Source organism: Heliangelus exortis, chromosome 31 (assembly GCF_036169615.1).
Source record: "Heliangelus exortis chromosome 31, bHelExo1.hap1, whole genome shotgun sequence".
NCBI classification, from domain to species: domain Eukaryota; kingdom Metazoa; phylum Chordata; class Aves; order Apodiformes; family Trochilidae; genus Heliangelus; species Heliangelus exortis.
Genome location: NC_092452.1, coordinates 1960110 through 1979450, shown reverse-complemented (window position 1 = coordinate 1979450; position 19341 = coordinate 1960110). Strand labels below are relative to the sequence as shown.

At 51.5% G+C, this 19341-nt stretch overlaps 2 protein-coding genes across 2 annotated transcripts; both read left to right on the top strand.

The window, feature by feature from the left end:
- Positions 1 to 1521: 1521 nt before the first annotated feature.
- LOC139788953 (keratin, type II cytoskeletal 4-like) lies at positions 1522 to 7290 on the top strand. The gene is made up of 9 exons (XM_071729344.1): positions 1522 to 2121; positions 2649 to 2866; positions 3958 to 4018; positions 4210 to 4305; positions 4395 to 4559; positions 5488 to 5613; positions 5769 to 5989; positions 6175 to 6209; positions 6319 to 7290. Exons 1-9 carry the CDS (start codon positions 1615 to 1617, stop codon positions 6564 to 6566), a joined length of 1677 nt encoding a protein of 558 aa, XP_071585445.1. The 5' UTR covers positions 1522 to 1614; the 3' UTR covers positions 6567 to 7290.
- A 4561-nt stretch (positions 7291 to 11851) lies between these two features.
- On the top strand, positions 11852 to 16980 carry LOC139788948 (keratin, type II cytoskeletal 5-like). The gene is made up of 9 exons (XM_071729339.1): positions 11852 to 12584; positions 13184 to 13398; positions 13631 to 13691; positions 13915 to 14010; positions 14144 to 14308; positions 14694 to 14819; positions 15027 to 15247; positions 15727 to 15761; positions 15866 to 16980. The coding sequence occupies exons 1-9, from the start codon at positions 11958 to 11960 to the stop codon at positions 16213 to 16215; spliced, it is 1896 nt and encodes a 631-aa protein (XP_071585440.1). The 5' UTR covers positions 11852 to 11957; the 3' UTR covers positions 16216 to 16980.
- Positions 16981 to 19341: the final 2361 nt, after the last annotated feature.

Sequence of the window (19341 nt, the reverse complement as noted above, 5' to 3'; positions counted from 1 at the left end):
CTCCCCAAAAATCATCTCCTGGACCACTCAGATGGTTCCTTCCAACCCAAACCATTCCATGATCCAAACCATTCCCTGATCCCAAACCATGGGCAGGGACACCTCCCCCAGCACAGGGGGCTCCAAACCCCATCCCAACCTCCAGAAATGGGGCACCCACCCCAAAAAATCATCTCCTGGACCACTCAGATGGGCTTTAAGGTTCCTTCCAAACAATTCCAGATCCCAAACCATGGGCAGGGACCCCTCCCCCCAGCCCAGGGGGCTCCAAACCCCATCCCAACCTTCAGCACCTCCAGGGATGGGGCAGCCACAGCTTCTGGGGACACCCAGGGGCCTCTCTGCTCCCAGGGAAGAATTTCTCCCTCCTGCCTGCCTGGAACCTTCCAGTTTCAAGCCCTTCAGGAGGAGAAGTCTCTTCCTCTCTTCCTGCAGAGATCACCCCAGGCCCAGCTTTGCATGTGGCAAAGCCAGGGGTGAAGAGGCTGGGAGCTGAACCTCCTTCCCCAAACGTCTCCCAATAAAAGGGATAATTACAGGGAAACTGCCCCGGCTGCACTTTGTGGTTTGGGGGGGGAAGTTTTATGGTCTTTTTTTTTTTTTTTTTTTTTTTTTTTTTTTTTTTTTTTTTTTTTAATTTTTAGCAGCAGGATGCAGGGAACTCCATCTGCAGACACCTCTGCTGATTACAATAGAAATGAAAAGTTGTTAAGCAAGGAAAATGAATTTGTACTTTTATTCCACAGTGGGATAGGACGGGAGCCAAGGGCCACGAGCTGGGTTGGAGACCCCAGGAAGATGAGCAGGGATTATCCCAGCAATGCCAGGAAGGTTTCCAGGCTGGGAGGGATGGGGGGCAGAGCTGGCAGTGCCACCCAGACCTTGTTGGAACAGGGAAACCTCCAAGCATTCTGCAAACCCCTCCAGGCTCAGAGTGATCAAAAAGAAAAAAAGACTTTAAGACCTTCTGAAAAGTGTTTCTACGTCTTCTTTATTGACATAAACCTGATTTTACAACCCTGCCAAGGACTAATTCCCTCTGGTTGTGAAACAGCCTTTTGGACAGCCCATGTCAAAGATGCTCTGAGCAGGGGATGAACCCCAGAGCATCTGAGGGTGTGATTGGGTAACCAGGTTTTTTTTTTTTTTTTTTTTTTTTTGGCTCCAAATGAGTGATTGACCTAAAAGCAAGGGTCTCCCTGAAGGGTGTGATGTGTCAAAGGGTTTCTGGTGCTTTGTCACCGCTGTAAGAGGCTCGGGCAGGTCGCTGATGAGTTGACAGCTGAGGTGAAGAGAATTTGCTTTGGAGTTGTCTTTCCAACACCAACAATGGCTTTGTTGGTTTTAGCTCTCGAGGGAGTGTTTGGAGGGAGGTCACGGTGGTGGCACGGTGAGGAGGGCACCCATCCAACCACTAAAACAATGGGTACAACAAAAAAAAAAAAAGAAAAAAAAAAGACCTCTCCACTCCCCTGACACCCGGCCAACTCCTTGAGCACATAAAAAAGGGGCCCTCAGCCACTGCACCCACAGGACTCATCTCCTCTTGCCTCCAAACCTCCTCCTGGGCCAACACTTGGTTCTTCACTGCTTGACTCTTGTGGAGCCATCACCATGTCTCGTCAGTCCTGCAGCCTTGGCAAAGGATTCAGCTCCAACTCCGTTTCCTTTGGAGGGAGGAACAAAGTCTCCTTCAGCTCCGTGTCCCGGGCAGGGGGCAGGGGACCCTGCAACGCCGGTGGCTTCAGCAGCAGGAGCCTCTATTCCTTGGGAGGGAATAAAAGCATCTCCCTGGGAGGATTTGGTGGAGGTGTTGGGGTCAGCAGAGGTTTTGGGGTCGGTGGTTACGGCGCTGGGATCCTGCCCGGTGGTTGCTATGGTGGTGGGGCTGGAGGTGGCGTTGGTGGAGGCATCTCCGGTGGTTTGGGTGGCTTTGGAGGAGGATTCGATGGGGGCAGCTTTCCCCCTTGTCCCCCGGGGGGCATCCGGGAAGTCACCATCAACCAGAGCCTGCTGACCCCCCTCCACCTGGAAATCGACCCCGAGATCCAGAAGGTGCGGACGCAGGAGAGGGAGCAGATGAAGCAGCTCAATGACAAATTCGCCTCCTTCATCGACAAGGTGAGACCCCCAGGGCTTGGGGCAGGAGGGCTGGGGTCACCACGGCTCCTGCTGGTTTCCTGGTACCTATCCAACCCCAAAAAGCCCCTCCAGACACGGAGGTGGTGGCTGGAGAAGTGGCTTTGCCAAGGTTATGGAGAAACCAAGGAGCAGGATCCTTGGTGTTGAGCTGTGGGACCAGAGCATCTTCAGAGGAGGCTCTGCTGATGGGCTCTGTCCACCCGTGGGTGCTTTGGGTGCTTTGGTTTATTTTTAAAAAGGTGTCAAATCTTTGAAGGTCACTGGGTTTCTTCTGTTTAGGGGCTGTGGGGTTGGAGAGGGTGGGTGACCCTCATTTCCCACTCATCCTGGGGCTCCACTTGTCCAGTGGGACCCTGGACTGAGAGGAGAACAGGGAGCTAGGTCAAAGTCCCCCAGAAATATGGAAAAAAACCTGTGGGGTGTGGGGGGAAAAAAAAAATAAAAATCACTAAAGTGCTTTTGGGAAGAATCTGACTCTTTTTGTACCCACCCCTGTGATCACTCAGGTCCGGTTCCTAGAGCAGCAGAACCGAGTCCTGGAGACCAAGTGGAAGCTGCTGCAGGAACAAGGAAGCCCAGTAACGGGGGGCAGGAATCTCGACCCCTTTTTTGAGACCTACATCAGTGGTCTGAGGAAGCAGCTGGATTGTCTGAGCAGCGAGAAGGGGCAGCTGCAGACTGAGCTGAAGAGCTTCCAGGACATGGTGGAAGACTTCAAGAGCAAGTATGTTGTTCTTGGTCCTGTCAAGGTTGGGTGGAGAAAAAAAAAAAAGAGATAAAAGCTGACTTGGAAGGGTCAGGAAATGGAAAGAAGGATGAGAATTGCCAGGATTCCACTTGCTTTGACTGTTAGAAAACGTAAAAAGGTTGTGGGGAGGTGCTCACCATGAGACTTCTGACCCTGGGTGGTGATTTTTCAAGGTGTTTTCTCAATATCTGGATTATTGTCTGAGTTCTGCTGCTCACTGAAGCAGATTCCTCACTTTTGTCGTCCTCACTTAAGGACTCATCAAGCTGTGATTTAATGAACTCATTAGATTGGTTGCTAAAGCCTCCTCTAATTTCCTCCTGGATTTCCTCCTGGATTTCCTTCCCATAATATCCTTCAATGGTTTGAAGCTTGGAGCTTTCTGTGGGCAGATGATGTGGGGGAAGAAAAAAAGCCAAAGCAGGGCTCTTTTCCTGCTGTTGTTTTTCTTAGCCACAATTGTCCAGCTGGAAAAGCCAGAGGAATGGTTCAGAGGAAAAATTTCTTCACTGAAAGGGTGGTCAAACCTTGGAACAGGTTGCCCAGGGAGGTGGTGGAGTTGCCAGCCCTGGAAATGTTAAAAATCTGGGCAGATGTGGTGCTCTGGGAGATGATTTCATGGTTGAGGTGGTGCAGGATCCGTGATGATCTTTGAAGATCCTTTCTGTGATTCTGTGAAACGTTCCCAGCGAAGGAGTCACAAAAAGTGGTGGGAAAGCAAGGCTGGGATTTATCAGGATCCACCAGATCTGAGCCCTGCTGGGGCTGACTCAGCTCTGGGGAACATCCCCCCCACTCTGCAGCCATCGCCTGCCCCAAGGAGAGTGGGAAAGGGCCCTGAAGCCCCTTGGGTCTCGTAGGCAGGGTCAGAATTCCTCTTTGCTGGAGGTGGCAGGAGCCAGGACTCCTCTGGAAAGGCAAAGTGTTGGTGTCTGGCCACAAATCTTGCTCTGGGCAGATCTATTTTTGCTGAGTTCATTAATCTGAGGCCAAGAGGCTCCGCTTGCCAGCAGCAGCCAGAGCCAAAATCAGCAGCCAGATTCCATCTCCCTCCTTACACCCAACAGGTACGAAGAGGAAATAAACAAAAGGACAGCTGCTGAGAACGATTTTGTGGTCCTGAAAAAGGTAAAGGGCTCTTGGTCTTTTGGAACACCTTTTTTCTCTTTTTTTTTTTTTTTTTTTTTTTGAGCACTCGTTGACATCAACCCTTGGAGGTGCCGTGGGGAAGGGGGGGTGCCCAGAGGTCTCGTTGTTAATTAATAGACAAGGGGAGGGGAGGGGGGGTTTCCTCAAGCTGGTTTTCACCTCTCCTGCAGGACGTGGATGGGGTCTACATGAGCAAAGTGGAACTCCAGGCAAAACTGGATTCCCAGGCAGATGAAATCAACTTCTTGAGGTGCCTCTACCAGGCGGTGAGTGGGTCAGGTTCTGCCCGGGGTGGTGGGGAAGGGCTGGGACACTGCTCAGGGAGAGCTGAAGGCAGAGCTGGGGTGAATTTCAGGAGCTGGCTCAGGTGCAGAAGAGCGTTTCTGACACCTCTGTGATCGTCTCCATGGACAACAACCGCTGCCTGGACCTGGACAGCATCATCGCAGAGGTCAAAGCCCAATACGAGGAGATCGCCAACCGGAGCCGGGTGGAGGCTGAGACCTGGTACCGGTCCAAGGTGAGAGCTCCACGGCTCAACCTGTGGCCAGGGATGGCTGAGGGGGTGGCAGAGCTGCTGGTGACAGCTCAGAGCATGCTGGGGGGGTGCTGGTACTGATCCAGCCAGGCTGGAGCTAGCCCTTATATTTATAGCTATTTATATAGTTATATCTATTTACATATTTATATCTATTTATATATTTATATCTATTTATATATTTATATCTATTTATGTATCTATATCTATATCTATATCATCTATATCTATATCTATATCTATATCGTTTATATCTATATCTCTATATCTATATTTATATTTATATCTCTAGATTTCTATTTATATTTATATCTATATTTATATCTATATCTATTCCTATACCTATACCTATAACTATACCTATACCTATACAATATATATTAATATATACAACATATATATTTTATATATTTATATATATATTTATATACACATTTATATATATATTTATTTATATATATATATTTATATATATATTTATATACACTTATATATATATTTATTTATATTTATATATATATTTATATACACATTTATATATATACTTATATATATATTTATTTTTATTTATATATATATTTATATACACATTTATATATACACTTTCATATATATATTTGTTTATATTTATATATATTTATTTATATATATATATTTATTGATGCTTATATATATAAGGCACCTATCACCAAATTGATAAGGATTCTTTGGGACCACTCTGAGAGCAGAGGTCAGAACAGGAGCCATCCTGTTAGCACCTCAGCACTTCTGTTTCCAACCAATTAAAAAACCGAAAAAAAAAAAAACCCCAAAAAAGCCACAAAACTTGACTTGGGTGAGGAGCCCCGTTGCCAGGACCCCCTCGGGGGGGGGAAAGGGGGGGACCTGACGTGCTGCTCACTCCTGGCAGTACGAAGAGCTGCAGGCCAAGGCAGGGAAACACGGAGACAGCCTGAAGGACACCAAGCTGGAGATCACGGAGCTGAACCGGATGATCCAGAGGATTCGGGCTGAGATCGAGAGCGTGAAGAAGCAGGTGGGGAAATGGGGGTCAGGTCCTTGCGGAGCTTCCCTGGAAGCCAACACCCCCGGGAGAGCCCCTGCAAAGGGGGGGGAAGGGAAGAGCTGAGCCCTAGGGAGCTGGGATCGTGGCTCCAGCTCTGGAATTCCCACCCCTTTTCCTCCCCGCAGTGTGGAACTGTGCAGAGCTCCATCGCCGACGCGGAGCAGCGCGGGGATTTGGCCCTCAAGGATGCTCAAACCAAACTGAACGGGCTGGAGGAGGCTCTGCAAAAAACGAAAACCGAACTGGCCCGGCAGCTCCGTGACTACCAGGAGCTGATGAACGTCAAGCTGGCCCTGGATGTCGAGATTGCGACCTACAGGAAGCTCCTGGAAGGAGAGGAGTGCAGGTGGGAGAGGAGGACCCGGGGGATCAGTGGGAAGGGGGTGGCTGGTGGCATCTCCTCGACTGAAACACCAGTGGGGCGGTCACGGGCTGTGATTTAAGGTCTGCCGGCCCAAGCCCGGCTTCCCGGAGCTATCCCAGCCCGGGTGGCTCTGGCTGGAGCTCACGCTCCATCCTTTTTCCCTGCAGGATGTCCGGAGAGTGCCAGAGCGCCGTCAGCATCTGTGAGTTGCTTTTCCTGCTCCCGGGGGAGGGAAGGTGGTGGGAGGGGACTGATGCCCCGAAACTTTTGTGGTGGCATCGGGGGTAACCTCTTCACTTCTCCTCTCGCAGCTGTGGTGGGAGGTGGCAGCAGCGGAATGTGCCTCGGAGGAGGAGGAATTGTCAGAGGCGGCTGCAACACGGGCGGTGCCGGCGTCTGCTACAGCCTGGGAGGGGCCGGGTTTGGCTCCGGGGGAGGATTTGGGGTCGGAGGGGGATTCTCTTCTCTGGGTGGAGGGAGTAACTCAGTGGTGGGGGGGTCAGGCCCCACCCTGAAGAGGACGGTCTCCTCTTCGTCTACCGGCCGGGGGTCGCCTTAGGGAAGAGACCTCTCACCCCCCTCTCCAGCACCCAGAGGAGAAAGGAAGCAAATTTCATCACAGCCACCACCTCCCCTTCCTTGCCACAGTGGCAACTTCGTGTCAAACCTCCCCTGTCCTTTAGAAACTGCTCTGAGAAGTCCCATGTGGCAACGTCCCCCAGTTCCTGACTCCAGTTCCCAGTTTGGGACCAGTTTGCTCCCCTCCAGACAAGCTGCTGGTCACCGAGGTGCTGGGACTTCTCTGGAAGCAGGATCTTCTTGGGAAAACCCCAAGCACAGCTGGGAGAAGGCTTGAAGAGCAGCGTGGGCTGAGGGTGAGGTGTCCCACCAGCCCAGGACAGAGGGGACGGGTCCTGGGAAGCCCGCGGGGACGTTTGGCTTCTCTCAAGATCTTGTCCTGGATCCAACTCTGGTGCAATTTTAATCCCTCCTGCTCAGCAGCTGGGGCTGCAACTCCAAACCAAGAGTTTCCTAATGGTGACTGGTGCCAGCTGAAGACATTTCTTACCCCACTGCAGATTTTTTGGTGTGTTCCCCCCCCCAACCCCTCCTCCGAAATGAGATCCAGGCAGTTTCACCCCCATCCTTTAAAACTGTTGTAAAATGTTCCCTTTTGCTCAGGGTTTACCTTTTCCTTGTGATCCCGGGAACAATTGTGCTTCTTTGTTGAAACCTTTCTCCTTTGGCATGTGGCATCCCCCAATAAACATTCGAGGCAGTAACCTGGGGTGGTTTTCTCTCTGACCAAAGAGTTTCGTGTTGCAACAGGTCTCCTGCTTTGCTGAGATCTGGAAGTGCTCCCTCACTTTCTCCTGCCCTTTGAAGTTCGTATTTAAAGGAACCAAAGGGAACACAAGGACCCATCTCACACCCTTCTCACCCCTTGCTCCCCCCAAATCTGGGCACTTTGTGAGCTTGGCAGGAGGGTGAGGGAGCTCTCTGGGGGTGGTGGTTGGGTGGGAAGTGGTTGGGTGAGGCTCAGGGTGAGCGGGACACAGGGGTGGGGGGCTCTGGAAGGACGTGGGTGGGAAGGAGCTGGTTCCTGGAAATGTGGCAGGAGGGACAGAAGCAGCTTGAGTTGAACCTGAGTGCTCCTCCTCCTTCTGCTGCATCTCCTGGGGTGGCCGAGGCAGCCAGAGCAGAGCAGATTTCAGACTCAGTGTTACCAATCCCTCCCCCTTTCTCTTCCCAAGCCCTTTCCTTGCTTGCATTGGCCAACTTGGGTTATTCCCTTGCCAGTCCATGTCTAGTGGGGCTTCCCTGTGCCCCAGGGTGGTCCCTGGTGTTGTGATGGCAAAGACCTTCCTGAGCCCTAAGAGCTTTTGGAGCATCCTGTAAGGAGGAGGGAGGAGTGATCATCACCATTCCAGCTAATTTGGAGCTAATTGCTCAGTGTCCACGATGCTGGAGCCAGCCCTGCAGCTTTTACTGTTGTCTGGACTGGTCAGGGATCCATGGGTTGCTTTAAAGGCCTTTCCAAAGGGTAACTGAGACCATGGGAAGAGCAGGATCCCAACCTTTTGCCGAGCCCTCCCTCTCCACAAAAGGTGAAGATTTTTTTTGATGAGCTGTAAATTTAGAGCCCAAAACCTCCCCTTGTGGTTTGACCTCTTACTCAGGAGACCTTGAATCACATCCCTGGTCAACCGCAGACTGGCTCTGTGCTCCGGGTGAGTCATTCCATTTATCCCAGGCTCCAGTTCCCAGTTTGTAAAACGCTGGAGACGTAAACGCGGCAGCCGGGGCGGAACGTCAGGGAGCTGCCAGCAAAGGTGTGGAAGTGCTTGGGTGAGGAGAGGGTTTGGGCAATGGTTAAATCCTCCTGGGAGCTGTAAATGGACCTGAGGTGGTGTTGAATGAAGAGACATCACCTTCCCTCCCTCAGCCCAGTCCGGCTGCCTCTGGGTTAATCTCACCTCCCCTGGGTGACTCCTGCCACCAGGGCAGGGTCAGGAGCAGACAAAAGGCTTCTCCATGGGCACAGGTGGAAACAGACACCAAAAAAAAGCTTTGCCTTTTGTTCCTGAAATTGCACCGGCAATTAGAGGAAAATTCTCCTGGGCTGGCCCCAGGTGTGATGTGGTCACCCCAGGGGTCTCCAGGAAAGAGGGGGAGAGGCTTTTGAGAAGGGCGTGGAAGGATAAGGGCTTGAAACTGGCAGAGAGGAGAGTTAGGTGAGACATTAGGAAGAAATTCCTAATTCTTCTCCCCCAGAAGCTGTGGCTGCCCCATCCCTGGCAGTGTTGAAGGTTGGGATGGGGCTTGGAGCCCCCTGGGCTGTGGGAGGTGTCCCCATGGCAGAGGGGTTTGGAACTCTTGATTCTTAAGACCCCTTCAAACCCAAATCATTCTGGGATTTGGTCTCTGCTGGTAGTGGCCTGAATTTTTTTCTTTTTTTTTTTTAAGTGGCCTGAAATAAGTTTCATTTAATTTTGTCATGATTTGCCCCCGTTTGGAAAGTCCTCTCTAAAGCATGGGGATGTCACCCACTCAGATGTCACCTGTCCCAAGGCAAGTGTGGGAATTCAAAGCCTTGCTTGGCTGTTTCCCCTGAAATTCTCCCTTTCTGTGGCTGAAGCCTCAGTTCCTCAGCTGGGTGCAGGTGCAGCCTCCTCCTCCAAGGCTTGAGCAGCTTTTCCCATATCCCCACCCCCTGATTTTCATAGAATCCCAGCACAGTCTGGGTTGGAAGAGACCTTTCAAGGTTTTCCTTCAGCAGGGCTTTGGGTCCAAGGATGTTGTCTGAGATCCCTGCAGCCTAAAGCTGCCTGTTGGGTTTGAGCTGGGTGATGATGCTGATACCCAAATCCTGGGATGATTTCCCAAACTTGGCTGGAGATGGAGCAGTGACTCAACCTGTGCCTTATCTGCACACGGGACCTGGGGACTCCTCTGACTTCACCCATGGGAAAGGGAAAACTTTCTGGTGCTGTTGTCCCGCCCAAAGAAAAAGAAAGGAAAAAAAAAAAAAAACAAACAAGGCTAAAAAAACCACCCAACAATAATAATAATAATAAAAAAACCCAACCCAGAAAAATGTAACCGAGGTATTTGGTAAAGCAGGGGAGGCAGGGGCAGGAGCCGTGGGGCTGTGCCTGGTGGTATCTCCAGCACCCAGAGCACCCTCCTGAACCCTGTGGCAGGAGGTGGTGGAATGAATTTCCCTGATAAATCAGGAGGGTGCTCACATCCCTGGTCCATGGAGCCGGGAGCTGCCAGGTCCTGCCTGGGATTTGCCTCTCCTCCAGACTGAGGAGGTGGCTTCTTGGCTTCTTCCTGAGAGGGGATCAGATTCTTGTCAAGTCTTTTGGCTCCTGGTTGGGGTGATATTTGAGGTTGGGCTTCTAAACCACCCAGGTTGGGCCAGGGTTTGTCCCAGCTCTGCCATTCAGTCTGGATTAAGGTAGTGGAAAAATGGAAGAGGTTGCCCAGGGAGGTGGCTGAGGACTCATCCCTGGAGGTGTTCAGGGTGAGGCTTGGGGAGGCTCTGAGCACCCCGGTGTGATGAGGGTGTCCCTGATCCTGCAGCCACGGAGAGCACAGAGAAAGGAGGGGATCAGAGGGCACCAGGACCTCCACCTGAGGAAATGTGGTTGGACTGGGTGACCTTTGAGTGTCCCTTCCCACCCAAATTATTCTATGATTTAGGAGACAAGATCTTGCTGAAGCCACACAGGACCCCCCCATCCCATGAATTATTACCTAAAGCCCACGATGTGCAACCAGCAAACCCCTCATCCTCCCCATCCCTTTGGTCTCACAGTGATTTCTTCTAATTCTCTCTATATATATATATATTTTTTTTTTTAGCCTTCTCTGCCCCTGACCTGCTTTCCCCTGAGCCCCTGCACCCATGGGGGGAGGTGGGATGAGCAGGCTGTGCAGGGACCCCGGTGTTTTTCAGTGGAAATGCCAGTTGAGCTGCACTTTATGAGCTGGGTCCTCAGGCACTTCTGGGAAATGGTGTCTGGGCGATATTTTTAGAGGTATTTAAACATCTGAAGGCACCAAGAGTTGCCAGTGTGGATTTTCAAGAAGCACTTAATTACCTGTGTCCTCTGGGAACTTCTCTGAGAACCTTGCTAGACAGCTACCAGCACAGTTAGATGCCCTGACACTCACACAGATTTACGGGCTGCAAAATTTCTTGAAAAAGTCGAAACCAATGAAACAAACAAACAAAAAATAGGCGTTTCTCAATTAAAAAGAAAATAAAATGAGAAGGAGCGGTGGTGTTTTTTTTTTGTTTTTTTTTTTTTGATAAGCAGGTTTCTGCAAGGCAAAAAGATGAATGCAGAATGGGTCATAGGCTTGTTATTCCATGTTTAATTCAGAAGCTGATCTAGTCTCAGTCTGACATCAAACCCGGAGGGTTCTGATAACCATAAACTCAAGTGAAAGTCACGGTGCCCTCTGATCCCCTCTCTCCAGATAACTGCATTTAAATAGGCACAGGATTTATTCTTTGCATGCCTCCTTCTTGCCATCTCCTCTCCCCCTCCCCACACCTCCCACCCCAGCACTTCCCGACCTCTCCTCACGGTCCCGAAGCCTCCGGAAAACCCAAAAGGGATTTCCCATTCCTCATGGCACTTCTTCACCAGTGCTGAGACTGCCTTGGCACGAAGACTCCAGGCCTGACTTTCAGTGGGTTTGGTCCAACAATAAATGAATTTCCAGTGCCAACCATTGTCTCGTTTCTGGTTGGGTTTTTATTTATCGAAAAGACTCGGGGCCTCATCAAAATGCAATTTGCTGAGCCCTGGCTCTGGATTGAGAAACTACTTCTCAAAGCCAAAGGCAATTTTCCATGTAAAAAGGAGACTAAGGGTGTAACATAGGTGTGTTTTGGGAATTGTGAAAGCCAGGCTACAACTTGGCATGCACTCCAGCGCTTGCCTGCCATGAGGCTTTGGAGTGAAAGATCAAAATAAAGATAAACACAAGCAGGGAAACAACCACAATGGATGAAAGGTGAAACGAAAAAAAAAAAAAAAAAAAAGACTGGTACATCCCAGGGAGCTGTTCCTGTGTTACCATCCCACAAAAACCTGAGGCTCCTGAGTCGCCCAGCTCTGCCCCTCGGGAGGCAGGGTTGTAACTTTTACAATTTTCTCCTGCATTAGAGGGTGTGTTTCTGGGTAGGGTCAATGTTTGGCAAATTGAAGATGAAAATCTGTAAACCACGCCACGCTGATGAAGGCAGCAACTGTCTCCTCCTTCACGCCCATGCAGACCCAGCCCACCTCCAGGAACAGACAAAAAGGGAGCATCCCCTGCCCTGCGCTCAGAGGGACTTCACTGCCCTTCTCTCTGCACTCAGCTCCTCGCACCCCAACTTTTTCTTTCTCATCTCCTCGACTTTTGACTCTGCTGGGAAGAAGCAGCCATGTCCAGGCAGTCTGTCTGCAGAAGCTTTGGAGGAGGGAGTAGAAGGGGCTACAGCTCTTGCTCTGCCATCGGTGGTGGTTTTGGAGGAGGTGGCGGCAGGAGCAGGAGCAGCTACAGCTCCTTCTCCATGTCCAGGGGCTTTGGAGGTGGTGGACGTTGTGGAGGGTTCACCAGCAAGAGTCTCCATAACATGGGTGGCAGTGGAAGGATTTCCATGGGTGGCTGCTATGGAGGTGGAGGCTACGGAGGCAGGATGGGTGGTTTTGGTGGAGGCTACGGAGGTCTGGGCAGCTTTGGTGGAGGAATGGGTGGTGGAGGAATGTGTGGCTTTGGAGGAGGAATGGGTGGTGGCGGTGGAATGGGTGGTTTTGGTGGAGGAATGGGTGGTTATGGTGGAGGAATGGGTGGTGGTGGAGGAATGGGTGGCTATGGTGGCTCAGGCTTTGGCATGCCAGGCTTTGGTGGCCCTGGTAGAGGTGGCCCTGGAATCCAGCCAGTGCAGATTGACTCAACCCTTCTCCAGCCAGTCCATGTCGAGATTGATCCCCAGATCCAGCAAGTCAAAAACCAGGAGAAGGAACAGATCAAGACTCTTAATAACCAATTTGCCTCTTTCATTGACAAGGTGAGAAGGTGGGGCTGTGTCTGAAAAAGGGTCAGAACTGGGAGGAACCTTCGCTTTCTGCAGAAATCTCTTTTTGGAGCTGAAGATGAGCAGGCTGAGAACCTTGGGCAGACTTTTTATTAAGTACTGCTTGGGAAGAGATGAGAATCTCTTCCACATGAGATCAAAGCTTTGTCTCCAGGGCTTTCATCTATCCTCTTGCACCAAGCTCAACTAATAGGTTATTCTTGCAAGCAGGCTCAGCGCCTCCAAACATCTGCAGCTTTCAGGCTCAAACTCCCTCTCCTGTGCCCTTCTCTTTCCCAACACTCTCCTCTGTAAGTTTTTTTCCTCTTTGATTTCAAATACCCAGGCTTTAAAATCCAGGTTAGAAACCCAAGAGTTCTACACTACCTGAGACGGGAATGTACTTGGAGCTGGTGCTGGAGCTAAAGGCTCCTTGAACATGAAGTTTCCTCCTTTCCCTGATCTCGCCGTTTGGCCAATAACACAAATTATAAAGAAAAAAAAAATTATCTAACTGGTTCCCTCGTTGTCATGCAGAGGAGAAGCTTTTTCTGAGTTTCCTCATGTTGGACACCCCATGTGTGGGTTTGCAGGTCCGATTCCTGGAGCAACAGAACAAGGTCCTCTCCACCAAGTGGGAGCTCCTCCAGCAGCAAGGGCCCTCGGGTCCCAGGAAGAACCTCGATGTCATCTTTGAGAGCTACATCCAGAACCTGAAGAGGCAGCTGGACTCCATCCTGCAGCAGAGGGGACAGCTGGAGTCAGAGCTGCAGAACATGCAGCAATACGTCGAGGATTACAAAAGCAAGTAAGTAAAAGTTTAACCCAGACAGCAGCTCCAGCAGATGGGGAATCCTCAGCTCCACGGTCGTTTTCCTTCGCAAGAAAAATCTTTATAGCAATTATGGGCATTTTGGTTTTTTTTCAGTCTGGATATTTCATTCTGTTATTATATATTTTTTTTTTTCCTTTTGGTTTGTTTAGCATGTCCTTAGGCAGGAAAATTCAGGAAACTCAGCTTGTGTTTTCACTCCCCATAGGTATGAGGAAGAGATCAACCGGCGCACAACTGCGGAGAACGAGTTTGTGGTGTTAAAGAAGGTGAGTCACATGCCCTCCCAAATGGTTTCCTGAATATCAGGATTTATCTGTGCTTTGAGGGGACTCTCTCCTGAATGGAAATCTGGAGACACTGCAAGATCTGTGAGCTGATATTTGAAGTCTTTTTTGTTTCATTTGCATGGCTGAATAACATAATCCCAGAGTGTAATTTCCATGGTCCTGAAGGCTTCAGGAGAGGAAATGAAAATCATCTTTCCTTTAGGACGTGGACTGTGCCTACATGACCAAAGTGGAGCTGGAAGCCAAGGTGGGAGCTCTGACGGATGAAATCAACTTCCTGAGGTGCATCTACGAGGAGGTAAGAGCTCTCCTGGTCTCCCTGGAGTCGCAGGGAGGCAAAGGGGAGGTGGGCAAAGGTTGGAGTTGTCGTGGAGGGGCTGCTCTTGGGTCCCCTGGGCAGAGGCTGAGCAGAAGTGCTGCCTGGGTTGCAGGAGCTGTCCCAGATGCAGAACATCAGCCGGGACCTGTCGGTGGTGGTGTCCATGGACAACAACCGTCACCTGGATCTGGACAGCATCATCGAGGAGGTCAGGAGGCAGTACGAGCAGATCGCTCAGAGCAGCCGGGCTGAAGCTGAGGCGTGGTACCAGAGCCAGGTGAGCTGGGGAGCAGCCAAGACATCCCAGGGGGGTGGCTGGAGGTAGCAGAGAATTTATCACAAAATCAGTCCGGGATCTCATTTGGATGCAGGGGAAAAGCCTCTCAATAGAGATGGCCAAAAATGTATCTTAATGAGAGAATGACTCCCCCAGGTAGCTTCTGAGCAGCCAGGGCTTGCTTGTTAATGTGAATAAGAGCTATTTCCAAGTTCAAAACCACGAATATTGGAGTCTCCAAACCATCTTTTACATCCATGGTCATCCACGACCACCGTGATGTCTGCCCAAGATGTAGCACAAGAGCTGTGAGGCTGTTGCCAAACCTTGCCCGGGCACCTCCAGAGTGTCTCACTGGAGGTTTGTTTTGTCTTGGTGCCACCAGTACGAGCAGCTCCAGAGCACTGCTGGGAGGCACGGGGACAACCTCCGCAACACCAAGATTGAGATCCAGGAGCTGACCAGAAACATCCAGAGGCTGCGAGCTGAGATCGAGAATGTGAAGAAGCAGGTAGGGCTTGGTTAGAGTCTCCTGGGATTCTGACATCAGGTTGGATCAGAAATGATCATCTGTGGGGCAGAAATGGTTTCTTCCACTGCCTCTTGTTGGATTGATGCTGGTGTCACCTTGCTCTCCCTTGACTCCTCCACTTGGGGTTTGAGGGTTGGCGCTGAGTGACAAATTAGAGCTGAGAAAGGGCTCTTTTGGATTCCTCAGAACCAGCAGCTGCAGGCAGCGATTGCTGAGGCCGAGGAGCGTGGGGAGATGGCCCTGAAGGATGCCAGAATAAAACTGGAAGAGCTGGAAAATGCCCTGCAGAAAGACAAGGAGGAGCTGGCTCGCTTGCTGAAGGAGTACCAGGAGCTGCTGAACATCAAGATCGCGCTGGACGTTGAGATTGCCATGTACAGGAAGCTGCTGGAGGGGGAGGAGAACAGGTACCTCTCTTTTTTGAGTGAATTTTAGAGAGATTTTGTTGTGTGTGGGGAGAAAATCTTTGCAGGTGAACATCCTAAGCAGATGTTCAAGGGCTGGAGGTCTTGAGTTTTGATGGGAAGAGAGCAACCTGAAACCAGCTGATGGGGTTGAGATGGGGAGATATGGCAACTGGCACTCGGGGTTACATTTTATGTGGTCAGGACTGATAACTGGGACACCCTGCTCACCAGAGGGGGTGGAAATACCCAGACACTTCTGTTCCTGTGCAAATTCCTTCATGAACCTGAAGGCTGGGAGAACCTCTTTGAAAAGAGGAATTGTCGACGCCTCCCTCCTGAAGGATTTCAGTGAGACCAAAGCTGCCAATATGGGTGGAACAGGAAGATGGCTTGAGATTGGAAATGCAGCTCTGTAACCTGTCAGTTGGTAACCTCTCCCTTTTGTTGGTTATTTAAAATTTACTAATCTACCTTTGCAGGCTGTGCAACGATGGAATGTCCAATGTCAATGTCTGTAAGTATCTCCATCCCTCTCCCCCTGACCTCCTGGCAGACTTTGTCTTTTTGGAGACCACCTGCAAGGGGACAGGGGGTGTGTAACCTGTGCTTCTCCTCCAGCTGTGGTAGGCAGGACCACCATCTCTGGAGGCAGAGGAGGCATGGGAGGCTTCGGAGGCGGCAGCGGCATGGGAGGAGGAATGGGAGGAGGCTCCTGTGGCTTCGGAGGTGGAAGTGGCATGGGAGGAGGAATGGGAGGAGGCTCCTGTGGAGGTGGAGGAGGCTTTGGAGTAGGAAGCATGGGTGGCAGCTGTGGCATGGGAGGAGGAATGTTTGGAAGTGGCTTCTCCTCTGGAAGCGGAAGGATGTGCGGCTCTGGAGGTGGCACCATGGGCTCTGGGGGAGGATCCTCCTCCGTACGGAGATGTGTCACAACCACCTCCATCAAATCTTCCGGCGTGAGATTCTGAGCCCCCAAGGCAGATTGGAAAAGGAAAGAAGCATCTCCTCTCTTCTCCCAGCAGCAGCCCAGCCTCCTCCTCAAACCCAGCTCTGACGTCCTGCAAGGCCATGAACTGTGTCCCTCCCCGTGTCCCAGCTCACCCACCGGGCTGTGTCCCGGCCAGGGGGTCCTGTGACAGCAGCCTGTGCCCCCCCAGCCCTGCTGAGCTGCTCGGCAGCCCCAGCCCAGGGCTGAAATCAGGTTCTGAGCAAAGCAAAGTCTCGGGGGGGGCTCCCCGTCCCGCAGAGCTGGTTGGCAGGAGGAGAACTCTCTGCCTTTCTTGCTGGCTTGTACATTTCTGGCTGCCTGGTGGCAAATGTGTATAAAGCTCCTCTTTCCTCCTCTGTCCTCATGTCCCCTCCTCCATGGGGTGCTTCAGCCCATCCTGCTGCTTCCCTTCGCCAGCCTTTGGGGTGGGGGTAGATGTGGGGCTGGTGGGACTCGTCCCTTGGCACAGCTGGGGAGGGAGCATCTTCTCAGCGAGTGGCCAGAGGGATTCCCTGCCCCAGGGTGGCCGCCGTGGCTTCCAGTTCCACACTTGTCCACTGGTGACACCTCTGGCACGCGTGGACTTGGTGTGAGGAGAACCAAGCTTGGTGTTCAGTGCCAGGCTCCCTGTGCCATGGGACGAGAAGTCCTGTCCCCACCTCCCTCCCTCCCTCCCTCTTCTGTTTGTGGTATGTCCTACTTCTTGGGCACGTTGCCATTCTCAATAAATTGCAGAGAACATTCACGAGGTTTTTGTGTCGTTGCTTTGGAAGCCCCTTGCAGACCAGGAGGGTTTTGCTGCTGTTGGGAGGTGTGGGTGGTTCTGCTCCGTGTGTTTGTTGTGACTGAGCTTTGAGGGAACCCAAAGGGTGTGGAGACAGCCAAGCACGAGTCCAGGCTTGGAGATGCCTCTTGCCTCTTACCCATGAGTTCTCACATAGGATGTGGAGTTCTGGGAGCTCCTCACAAGTAATGTTCTCCAATGAGGGTGGGGCAGGGGAACTGATCCAGTGTTGAGCACTCAGCCCTTGTACCAACCAACACGTTGAGCACTCTCCCACGACAGACCCTGCTCATCATCTGCCAGTGCTGCAGCTTTTGGCATTTTAGGTGAAGGAGCAGGCGGGTGAAGGAGCTCTGTGGGCTGAGGTAGGAAGGCAGCTTTCCAGCTGTCTGGAAGCATGGACACAGAGTCCAAGAGGTTGGGGCCAGGCAGGATGCAGAGCTCAGCCTTGAGAACCATGGGCTCATCCTGCCCTTCGCTGAGCAGCATGGAGCATGGAGGGCTGGGAGGGCTCATCCAAAACCAGGGACAGGTCCCACCACCTCTCTGCAAAGTCAGCAAAGAACCCCCAGTGTGTCCTCTGAGCTTCCAGAGCAAGTGGGAGAGATTTGGTCTGGCTCAAGGAGGGGAGCAGAATGCTGATGATGTCTTTGATCTGTGCTTCAGGTCCCTCACCACAGGAACCGCTTTCAGTTGTGGCTCAAAAGTCCCACAACAAACTCCTGGGAGCCACTGTCCTCAGAGCAGGCCAGGAAGCTGAAGATTTAGGAAGAGGAACAGGCAAGGCACCAGGGAATGGTTCCAGGGCTCTCCCAATAAGGACTTAAATCAAATTCACTCTACGTGTAGGACTTTACACACTCTGAAGCCTGGAAGCAGGGAAGACGTTGTCCCCAGTTGGATGGGGAGAAGTTGGATGGGCTTGGCCCGAGCAGAAGCCACTGAGAAGGCAATGGCTGTGAGAAGCTGGGGCTGGGCCAAGAGCACTTTGGGGTTTGTCCCGGGGCAAGAGTCTCCTGATTTTGTTCTGAGTGCTGAGGCTCTGCTTCTCCTCGTCTCTCCAGTCGGAAGCGCAGGGTTTGGAGTCGTTGCGCCATCCTCCTCTGCACTGCCAGAACCTCTGGGCTGTGTGAGATGCAAAGGTGCAGCCTGGCTTGGTCTCCACGGGGCGTTCTGCAGAGCTCACACCTCTCCTGGTGCCGATGACTTTGCTGCTCCCAGCTCCTTGTGTAAGAGATCTGAAGGAGCGGCCGGAGCCCAGGCTTGGGATGGAGCCTCAGCTGGAGGAGGCTGAAGTGTCTCCAGGTTTGGGATAATCTTCCCATCTCGTCTGGAGACGTCAGAGTGACTCAACCTGGGCGTCTTATCTGGAGGTGCTGGATGTGGTCAGCGTGCAGGCATTTGGCTGACTTGACAGATCTTCCCCCTCGTCGTGGAGCTGCCACGTGGGAAGTTCCAGCCGAGTCCTGCTGCCTGCCCAGCAAGGCAACTCTGTGCCTTTGGCTACCTGGAGGGAGGCCATGAGAAGAGATGCTCTCTGTAGAGAGAAGGAGGTCTTCTCTACCCTGCCCCTCCCTGGTGCTGCCCACTGGGAGCACTGAACTCTCCCTCGTGGGGATACCCACTGAGACCCAGGACCCTCTTCCTTCAGTTCTCCTGGTTTTGAGAGGGAAGCTGTCCCCTCGGTGCTGGAGGGATGGCTGCCTGCTCTCCAGCTGCAGCCTGGAGAGGACAAGCCAGACACATCTGGATGTTCCTTGGTCACCCATGAGCTGCGTCCATCAAGGGGACGATAACTCCAACCAGGAGTTCTCTCCCTAGGGACAGGATAACCCTTGGCCACCCATGAGCTGTGTCCCTCGAGGGGACCATTCTGCACTCCCCTCCTCCCCAGTCTGGGATGAGCTGTGGTGTCCATCAGCCTCCATCTCATTGGCAGTCAGTGGCATTTCTGATTCTGATTCCTCTGGTGGCTTTGGAAAGCCATTTTCTGGGCTCTTTTTTTCCCAAGGCTTTGGTGTGTCCCTAATTTCAGGGCTGATGCTTTCAAACATCAATTTAATTTAAGTCTTGGAGGGTATTTGGCAAATCCCTTAGGAATGTATGTGTTCACACGTAGGTCTTTTGAATGACCTTAAATCCCTGTTCATTATCTTTTATATTTATATTTTTTTATCTTGTTTTAACTCTTTTGAAGGGCTGTAATGTATATTTTCTCTGCCAATTTTGATTACTTGGGCTGGCTGTTTTCTAAAGAAAATGAAAATATATCATTGTGTATTTCACTCCTCAACTGAAATATATATTTGATTTATAATGTTC